Raw genomic sequence first — 10,711 nt, forward strand, 5'->3', positions numbered from 1 at the left:
GTAGAATAGTTGGTGTCTGTTTGAACGTTTACACTGACAGGACGTGTCTTGGTTGTTAGGAGGAAGTTGTCAGAGAGCATGTTGACAAATATTGTCTTCTCTGAACACACACACACACACACACACACATACACACACACACACACACCCTACTGTCTGGCTGCTTGAATAGTACTGTATCTAAATGACAAAGCCTTGTCCCATCTGCTTACTCTAAACTGTCTGTGATTTTTGGGTTTGTTTTACTGTTTTAGATCTAGAAGTGTACCGAGTTCACATTGACCTTGTCTCTTCTCTCTTTTTGTCAGGTACAAGCATTTCTTACGGGATCTGTCAGAGAACACGAGTCCAGATTACCCAGAGTTCCAACCGCTTTCAAGTAAGTGTCTCATCTCCCTGCTGCACACACTGCTCAGCTCGCTCAATCATCACTTCTCCTATATCCCAAATGACATCCTATTCACCTATTTTAGTGCACTACTTTTGACCAGAACCCTATGGGCCCTGGCACCCTATATAGTGCACTACTTTTGACCAGAACCCTATGGGCCCTGGCACCCTATATAGTGCACTACTTTTGACCAGAACCCTATGGGCCCTGGCACCCTATATAGTGCACTACTTTTGACCAGAACCCTATGGGCCCTGGCACCCTATATAGTGCACTACTTTTGACCAGAACCCTATGGGCCCTGGCACCTTATATAGTGCACTACGTTTGACCAGGGCCCTATCACCGTATAGGGAATAAGGTGTGTGTCATTTGGGACGGAGCCACTGCGATTCTTCCCGAGGTAAATACAGTATCGATGGATTGACCTCGGCGTCGTTTATAGTCTGTCGTAGTCAAGAGATCTGTCTCGACGCTGAAGACTCCGGGTCTGCGTCCCATATGGCACCCTATCCAATTTATAGCGCACTACTTTTGCTGAGAGCCCTATGGGCCGTGGTTAAGGGTAGTGCACTACTTTTGCTGAGAACCCTATGGGCCGTGGTTAAGGTTGGTGCACTACTTTTGCTGAGAGCCCAATGGGCCGTGGTTAAGGGTGGTCCACTACTTTTGCTGAGAGCCCAATGGGCCGTGGTTAAGGGTGGTCCACTACTTTTGCTGAGAGCCCAATGGGCCGTGGTTGAGGGTAGTGCACTACTTTTGCAGAGAGCCCAATGGGCTGTGGTTAAGGGTGGTCCACTACTTTTGCTGAGAGCCCAATGGGCCGTGGTTAAGGGTGGTCCACTACTTTTGCTGAGAGCCCAATGGGCCGTGGTTGAGGGTAGTGCACTACTTTTGCAGAGAGCCCAATGGGCTGTGGTTAAGGGTGGTCCACTACTTTTGCTGAGAGCCCTATGGGCCGTTGTTAAGGGTAGTGCACTACTTTTGCAGAGAGCCCAATGGGCTGTGGTTAAGGGTGGTCCACTACTTTTGCTGAGAGCCCTATAGGCCGTGGTTAAGGGTAGTGCACTACTTTTACAGAGAGCCCTATGGTCCGTGGTTAAGGGTAGTGCACTACGTAGAGGTCGGGACATTACCGGCCATGACCCCCACCATCTCAGATGGTTCTGAAATCATTCCTGTAGTTAGAGAACAGATCATATTTATCGTTGCTGAAACATTTATTTAGTTGAACTATAAATTTGAAGCTAATCAATTGCACCCGAATTGGCCGTTTTTTAAAATGTTATAGGGGGTTCGGTACACTGAACAAAAATATAAACACAACATGTGAAGTTTTGGTCCCATGTTTCACAAGCTGAAAATAAAGGTCACTGAAATGTCATTTCTCTACCATAAGCCACCTCCGTCGTTTTTGAGAATTTTACAGTATGTCCACCCGGCCTCACAACCACAGACCACGTGTGGGCGAGCGGTTTGCTGATGTCAACGCTGTGAACAAAGTGCCTCATGGTAGCGGTGGGGTTATGGTAGGGGCAGGCATAAGCTATGGACAACAAACACAATTGCATTTTATCGATGGCAATTTGAATGCACTGAGATTCTGTAACGAGATCCTGAGGCCCATTGTCGTGCCATTCATCCTCCATCACCTCATGTTTCATCACCTCATGTTTCAGCATGAATACTCACCAGACATGTCACCTACATTGAGCATGTTTGGGATGCTCTGGATCAACGTGTTTGACAGCATGTCCCAGTTCTTCCATGGCCTGCGTACACACCAGACATGTCACCCACATTGAGCATGTTTGGGATGCTCTGGATCGATGTGTATGACAGCATGTCCCAGTTCTTCCATGGCCTGAATACTAAACAGACATGTCACCCACATTGAGCATGTTTGGGATGCTCTGGATCGATGTGTATGACAGCATGTCCCAGTTCTTCCATGGCCTGAATACTCACCAGACATGTCAACCACATTGAGCATGTTTGGGAATCGTCCTAACGTGTATATACTGTATTTTAATCACTCGGGACAGCGCCATCTAGTGGTCCAAACATGGTAATATTAGGATGTAGGATGGGAACATGACTTGACTAATGACTAATTTATCTGAACAGGAGGGGGAAAAACAAAATTCCTCTGGGAATGCATTACATAGGATGAAGAAACAATACTCCAAGCCACAGCTACGTACTACTTGTCAGACAGGGAACTGATACTCTATTTATTTATTTTACCTTTATTTAACTAGGTAAGTCAGTTTTAAGAACAAATTCTTATTTTCAATGACGGCCTAGGAACAGTGGGTTAACTGCTTTGTTCAGAGGCAGAACAACAGATTTTTACCTTGTCAGCTCGGGGCTTCGATCTTACAACCTTTCGGTTACTAGTCCGATGCTCTAACCACTAGGCTACCTGCCGCCTACAGTCACTGCTGGAGTGGGATTGGTGTGCGCATTACATAGGATGAAGAAACAATACCCCAAGCCACAACTCCATACGACTTGGGATCGGTGTGTGCATTACATGGGATGAAGAAACAATACTCCAAGCCACAGCCTCATACTACTTGTCGGACAGAGAACTGATACTCTATACTCACTGTTGGGGTGGGATTGGTGTGCGCATTACATAGGATGAAGAAACAATACTCCAAGCCACAGCTCCATACTACTTGGGATTGGTGTGTGCATTACATATGATGAAGAAACAATACTCCAAGCCACAGCTCCATACTACTTGGGATTGGTGTGTTCGTGGGTAGCTTTGGAACGTCCCGTAGGGTGCCATTTGGAATGCAGACTCAGTAGCACATTGTGTGAAGAGCTGGTTGATGTTGCTGTCACAGTAGTACAGGCTGTACAGGCCCAGTACAGGCTGGGGGGGAGATAGCGGCGGGCCCAGTAAAGGCTGTTCTGTGAGGATAGGATGAAAGCACTGTGGCAAAGCTCAACGTTCGTCTAAATTCTCAATGTGGATTTTAACTTAATTAATGGGGACCAGATCTGGGGATATTAAGCGATTTATATTAATAAATAAAATCTTCGTCTGATCTCCAACATCAACAGAGAGAAGCACACCACCCGGATAATTCCAATCGTCAAATAAACAGCAAATCCGACATAAGCGCAAATGTACACAAGGAATTATTTATGGGTATCAATTAAAATCTTCATTGGCTGCGTGCTGCTTTTGCTTACAAATTAAAACAGCCTCTCACTGGTAAGATGAAGGTACATCTCTGAATGCTCTCTCTTCTTTCCTCCATCGTTCTCTCCTCTCCTCCGTCCCTCTCTCTTCTCCTCCGTCCCTCTCTTCTCCTTCGTCCCTCTTCCTCCCCTCTTCCTCTCCCCTCTCCTCCGCCCCTCTTCCTTCCCACTCTCCTCCTCCTTCCTCTTCCTCTCCTCCGTCTCTCTCCCCTCCTATCTCCTCTCTTCCTCTCCTCCATCCTCTTCCTCCCATCTCCTCTCTTCCTCTCCTCCATCCTCTTCCTTCTTCCTCTTCTCCATCCTCTTCCTCCCCTCTCCTCCATCCTCTTCCTCCCCTCTCCTCTCTTCCTCTCCTCCATCCTCTTCCTTCTTCCTCTCCTCCATCCTCTTCTCCATCCTCTTCCTTCTTCCTCCCCTCTCCCTCTCCTCCATCCTTTTCCTCCCCTCTCCCTCTCCTCCATCCTCTTCCTCCCCTCTCCCTCATTAGCGCTGCTTTTCTAAACTCTTCATCTTTTTATGAGAAAAGAAAACTCTGTTTTGTTAGTTATCCCGGTTGTATTGTAAAGGGAATGATTTAGAAATAGCCCCAGCCAGATCACATTGTATCTGATTATCAAACTAACGAGTTGAGAGAAGACTCACGAGGCTTTGTTGTTTTAATTCCCCTCTTGTTGTTTTTGTTTGTCTTTCTGTGTGTGGAATCAACAGCGTCGGTTAGAATTGTTGTAATTACCGTACTTCAAGAGTTTTCCTCATCCACACTCTTTGTGTGTGTGTGTGTGTGTGTGTGTGCGTGTGTTAATGTGACCTCACACTGCACTCTTAATATGCTCCCCGTGAACCACCAACCCGCACCACAAACCACTCAACACAACGCCCCCCCCCCCCCCCCCCCCTCTTTAAAAAAACACTCCAACCCTGTCAAAATGCTCCCCGTGAACCACCAACCCGCACCACAAAACCACTCAACACAACACCCCCCCCCCCCCCTCTTTAAAAAAACACTCCAACCCTGTCAATATGCTCCCCGTGAACCACCAACTCGCACCACAAACCACTCAACACCCCCCCCCCCCCCTCCTCTTTAATAAACCACCCCAACCCTGTCAAAATATGAAGGCGTTAACGTCACGAAGCCTTTTTATAACTGCGTACTATTTCAACATAATTGATAAATTAAATCACGACGTGTTCACACACATGTAGTGGAGGAGCGTTCTCAGAATGAGTATTGGGGTTTATTGTTTGTATTATTAATGTGAAGGCTGTGCTGCATCTGAAATGGTATGCATGTGACCCTGGTCATAAGAAGTGTACTATGGAGGGAACAGGGTGCCAGTAGTGCACTATGTAGGGAATTTGGTGCCAGTAGTGCCCTATGGAGGGAATAGGGTGCCAGTAGTGCCCTATGTAGGGAACAGGGTGCCAGTAGTGCACTATGTAGGGAACAGGGTGCCAGTAGTGCCCTATGGAGGGAACAGGGTGCCAGTAGTGCACTATGTAGGGAACAGGGTGCCAGTAGTGCCCTATGGAGGGAACAGGGTGCCAGTAGTGCACTATGTAGGGAATAGGGTGCCAGTAGTGTACTATGTAGGGAACAGGGTGCCAGTAGTGCCCTATGGAGGGAACAGGGTGCCAGTAGTGCACTATGTAGGGAACAGGGTGCCAGTAGTGCCCTATGGAGGGAACAGGGTGCCAGTAGTGTACTATGTAGGGAACAGGGTGCCAGTAGTGCCCTATGGAGGGAACAGGGTGCCAGTAGTGCCCTATGGAGGGAATAGGGTGCCAGTAGTGCACTATGTAGGGAACAGGGTGCCAGTAGTGCCCTATGGAGGGAACAGGGTGCCAGTAGTGCACTATGTAGGGAATTTGGTGCCAGTAGTGCCCTATGGAGGGAACAGGGTGCCAGTAGTGTACTATGGAGGGAACAGGGTGCCAGTAGTGCCCTATGGAGGGAACAGGGTGCCAGTAGTGCACTATGTAGGGAATAGGGTGACAGTAGTGCACTATGTAGGGAATAGGGTGACAGTAGTGCACTATGTAGGGAATAGGGTGACAGTAGTGCACTATGTAGGGAATAGGGTGACAGTAGTGCACTATGTAGGGAATAGGGTGACAGTAGTGCACTATGTAGGGAATAGGGTGACAGTAGTGCACTATGTAGGGAATAGGGTGACAGTAGTGCACTATGTAGGGAATAGGGTGACAGTAGTGCACTATGTAGGGAATAGGGTGACAGTAGTGCACTATGGAGGGAATAGGGTGACAGTAGTGCACTATGTAGGGAATAGGGTGACAGTAGTGCACTATGTAGGGAATAGGGTGACAGTAGTGCACTATGTAGGGAATAGGGTGCCAGTAGTGCCCTATGGAGGGAATAGGGTGCCAGTAGTGCACTATGTAGGGATAGGGTGCCAGTAGTGCCCTATGGAGGGAATAGGGTGCCAGTAGTGCACTATGTAGGGAATAGGGTGCCAGTAGTGCCCTATGGAGGGAATAGGGTGCCAGTAGTGCACTATGTAGGGAATAGGGTGCCAGTAGTGCACTATGTAGGGAATAGGGTGCACTATGTAGGGAATATGGTGCCAGTAGTGTACTATGTAGGGAATAGGGTGCCCGTAGTGCACTATGTAGGGAATAGGGTGCCCGTAGTGCACTATGTAGGGAATAGGGTGCACTATGTAGGGAATAGGGTGCCCGTAGTGCACTATGTAGGGAATAGGGTGCCCGTAGTGCACTATGTAGGGAATAGGGTGCCAGTAGTGCACTATGGAGGGAATAGGGTGCCAGTAGTACACTAGTGCTTCTACACCTGCATTGCTTGCTGTTTGGGGTTTTAGGCTGGGTTTCTGTACAGCACTTTGAGATATCAGCTGATGTACGAAGGGCTTTATAAATACATTTGATTTGATTTGAATAGGGTGCCAGTAGTGCACTATGTAGGGAACAGGGTGCCAGTGGTGCACTATGTAGGGAATAGGGTGCCAGTAGTGCACTATGTAGGGAATAGGGTGCACTATGTAGGGAATAGGGTGCCAGTAGTGCACTATGTAGGGAACAGGGTGCCAGTAGTGCACTATGTAGGGAATAGGGTGCCAGTAGTGCACTATGTAGGGAATAGGGTGCCAGCTGGGACGAACGCCCCCAACCGAACTGATCTGAGGCAACAGCACTGTAATTACCAAGTTGTTGTCTTTATTAAAAGAGGCAATAAAGACCCATTTTAATGAAGAAGATTCAGAAACCATAACGGCCTCTCTCTCTCCAACCCACAGACAGCTTTGTTTTGGGTCTTCTTTTGTTGTTGTTGGTTTCGTAACGTTGTAATTTGTTGTGAAGATAAGCGGCCCCAATTAGGACGGGATTATTTCATCTATCGTAGAGGGGAAAAAAAGACGCAGACCGCCTCGAGGCTCGAGCATCATCGTGTTCATACGCTGGGTTTACGTCCCAATTGCACTGCTTTAGACCAGAGCCCTCCCCCTAGTCAAAAATAGTGCACTACATAGGGATTAGGGTGCCGTTCTGGTCAAAAGTAGTGCACTACGTAGGGAATTTGGTGCCAGTAGTGCCCTATGGAGGGAATAGGGTGCCAGTAGTGCCCTATGGAGGGAATAGGGTGCCAGTAGTGCACTATGTAGGGAATAGGGTGCCAGTAGTGCCCTATGGAGGGAATAGGGTGCCAGTAGTGCACTATGTAGGGAATAGGGTGCCAGTAATGCACTATGTAGGGAATAGGGTGCCAGTAGTGCACTATGTAGGGAATAGGGTGCCAGTAGTTCACTATGTAGGGAATAGGGTGCCAGTAGTGCACTATGTAGGGAATAGGGTGCCAGTAGTGCACTATGTAGGGAATAGGGTGCACTATGTTGGGAATATGGTGCCAGTAGTGTACTATGTAGGGAATAGGGTGCCCGTAGTGCACTATGTAGGGAATAGGGTGCCCGTAGTGCACTATGTAGGGAATAGGGTGCACTATGTAGGGAATAGGGTGCCCGTAGTGCACTATGTAGGGAATAGGGTGCCCGTAGTGCACTATGTAGGGAATAGGGTGCCAGTAGTGCACTATGGAGGGAATAGGGTGCCAGTAGTACACTAGTGCTTCTACACCTGCATTGCTTGCTGTTTGGGGTTTTAGGCTGGGTTTTTGTACAGCACTTTGAGATATCAGCTGATGTACGAAGGGCTTTATAAATACATTTGATTTGATTTGAATAGGGTGCCAGTAGTGCACTATGTAGGGAACAGGGTGCCAGTGGTGCACTATGTAGGGAATAGGGTGCCAGTAGTGCACTATGTAGGGAATAGGGTGCACTATGTAGGGAATAGGGTGCCAGTAGTGCACTATGTAGGGAACAGGGTGCCAGTAGTGCACTATGTAGGGAATAGGGTGCCAGTAGTGCACTATGTAGGGAATAGGGTGCCAGCTGGGACGAACGCCCCCAACCGAACTGATCTGAGGCAACAGCACTGTAATTACCAAGTTGTTGTTTTTATTAAGAGGCAAAAAAAGCCCCTATTTAATGAAGAAGATTCAGAAACCATAACGGCCTCTCTCTCCAACCCACAGACAGCTTTGTTTTGGGTCTTCTTTTGTTGTTGTTGGTTTCGTAACGTTGTAATTTGTTGTGAAGATAAGCGGCCCCAATTAGGACGGGATTATTTCATCTATCGTAGAGGGGAAAAAAAGACGCAGACCGCCTCGAGGCTCGAGCATCATCGTGTTCATACGCTGGGTTTACGTCCCAATTGCACTGCTTTAGACCAGAGCCCTCCCCCTAGTCAAAAATAGTGCACTACATAGGGATTAGGGTGCCGTTCTGGTCAAAAGTAGTGCACTACGTAGGGATTAGGGTGTCGTTCTGGTCAAAAGTAGTGCACTTCGCAGGGATTAGGGTGCCGTTCTGGTCAAAAGTAGTGCACTACGTAGGGATTAGGGTGCCGTTCTGGTCAAAAGTAGTGCACTACGTGGGGATTAGGGTGTCGTTCTGGTCAAAAGTAGTGCACTACGCAGGGATTAGGGTGCCGTTCTGGTCAAAAGTAGTGCACTACGTAGGGATTAGGGTGCCGTTCAGGTAGTAGACTGACTGTTGCAACGCTACTTCCCAGTCATAGTAGAGAGATGTTCAGAGTTGCCATGGGGACGGTGCCCGTCAGATCTGTCCTGTTTCTCTGTAATAATACTGGCCACCTATCAGTTTCATGTTGGTTTTAGCTAGCCCACATAGGTTCCCAACCTCGTAACTAGCTACCAAGAAGCCATTTCCGGCTATCGATCAAGTTAAAATAGCTAGCATGTCTAACTATCTTAGCTGGCATGTCTAACTATCTTAGCTAGCATGTCTAACTATCTTAGCTGGCATGTCTAACTATCTTAGCTAGCATGTCTAACTGTCTTAGCTGGCATGTCTAACTATCTTAGCTGGCATGTCTAACTATCTTAGCTGGCATGTCTAACTATCTTAGCTGGCATGTCTAACTATCTTAGCTGGCATGTCTAACTATCTTAGCTGGCATGTCTAACTATCTTAGCTAGCATGTCTAACTATCTTAGCTGGCATGTCTAACTATCTTAGCTAGCATGTCTAACTGTCTTAGCTGGCATGTCTAACTATCTTAGCTAGCATGTCTAACTATCTTAGCTGGCATGTCTAACTATCTTAGCTGGCATGTCTAACTATCTTAGCTAGCATGTCTAACTATCTTAGCTGGCATGTCTAACTATCTTAGCTGGCATGTCTAACTATCTTAGCTGGCATGTCTAACTATCTTAGCTGGCATGTCTAACTATCTTAGCTGGCATGTCTAACTATCTTAGCTAGCATGTCTGCTGGCCAGGTTGGTCGACCTCGGAAAGCGGTAGCTAAATGTACTGAATAAGAGTCATCTTCTTTTGTCTTTTACCCAGACTTTGTCGTCCCCCCCCCCCCCCCCCCCCCCCGACCGCCCACCTACCATCCACATGTACTTAGTGACCCCTGGTGTAGTTGATTGGTCTGCTTTGTTTCGGGTTCAGTTCCTCGCAGAGCTTGTTGGCTAACCCTAAACCCAACGACCCAGGCTACCGAACCAGACCAGTTCTACAAGGCAGTACCACCAGGAATCATTTGTGAAGGAAGTGGTGTCCTGTTAAGGTCAATAAGGAGAGGAGAGGTGTCCTGTTAAGGTCAATAACCAGAGTAGAGGTGTCCTGTTAAGGTCAATAAGGAGAGGAGAGGTGTCCTGTTAAGGTCAATAAGGAGAGGTGTCCTGTTAAGGTCAATAAGGAGAGGAGAGGTGTCCTGTTAAGGTCAATAAGGAGAGGTGTCCTGTTAAGGTCAATAAGGAGAGGTGTCCTGTTAAGGTCAATAAGGAGAGGAGAGGTGTTCTGTTAAGGTCAATAAGGAGAGGAGAGGTGTCCTGTTAAGGTCAATAAGGAGAGGAGAGGTGTCCTGTTAAGGTCAATAAGGAGAGGTGTCCTGTTAAGGTCAATAAGGAGAGGAGAGGTGTCCTGTTAAGGTCAATAACCAGAGGAGAGGTGTCCTGTTAAGGTCAATAAGGAGAGGAGAGGTGTCCTGTTGAGGTCAATAAGGAGAGGAGAGGTGTTCTGTTAAGGTCAATAAGGAGAGGTGTCCTGTTAAGGTCAATAAGGAGAGGAGAGGTGTCCTGTTAAGGTCAATAACCAGAGGAGAGGTGTCCTGTTAAGGTCAATAAGGAGAGGAGAGGTGTCCTGTTGAGGTCAATAAGGAGAGGAGAGGTGTTCTGTTAAGGTCAATAAGGAGAGGTGTCCTGTTAAGGTCAATAAGGAGAGGAGAGGTGTCCTGTTGAGGTCAATAAGGAGAGGAGAGGTGTCCTGTTAAGGTCAATAAGGAGAGGATATATGTCCTGTTAAGATCAATGAGGAGAGGAGAGGTGTCCTGTTGAGGTCAATAAGGAGAGGAGAGGTGTTCTGTTAAGATCAATGAGGAGAGGTGTTCTGTTAAGGTCAATAAGGAGAGGAGATGTGTTCTGTTAAGGTCAATAAGGAGAGGAGAGGTGTCCTGTTGAGGTCAATAAGGAGAGGAGAGGTGTCCTGTTAAGGTCAATAAGGAGAGTGGCTTGTTTAACCTAACGAGTGCTTCT

At 47.5% G+C, this 10,711-nt stretch overlaps 1 protein-coding gene across 1 annotated transcript in view; it reads left to right on the forward strand.

The window, feature by feature from the left end:
- Nucleotides 1-10,711, forward strand: part of LOC139379560 (rho guanine nucleotide exchange factor 39-like) — a 62,122-nt gene that overhangs the window by 43,673 nt on the left and 7,738 nt on the right. Inside the window, exon 6 of the mRNA XM_071122376.1 lies at nucleotides 309-379. Within this exon, the coding sequence (XP_070978477.1) occupies nucleotides 309-379 (71 nt within the window). The remainder of the gene's footprint in view (nucleotides 1-308; nucleotides 380-10,711) is intronic.

The sequence above is a fragment of the Oncorhynchus clarkii genome, chromosome 21 (genome assembly GCF_045791955.1).
Source record: "Oncorhynchus clarkii lewisi isolate Uvic-CL-2024 chromosome 21, UVic_Ocla_1.0, whole genome shotgun sequence".
In the NCBI taxonomy this organism is placed as follows: domain Eukaryota; kingdom Metazoa; phylum Chordata; class Actinopteri; order Salmoniformes; family Salmonidae; genus Oncorhynchus; species Oncorhynchus clarkii.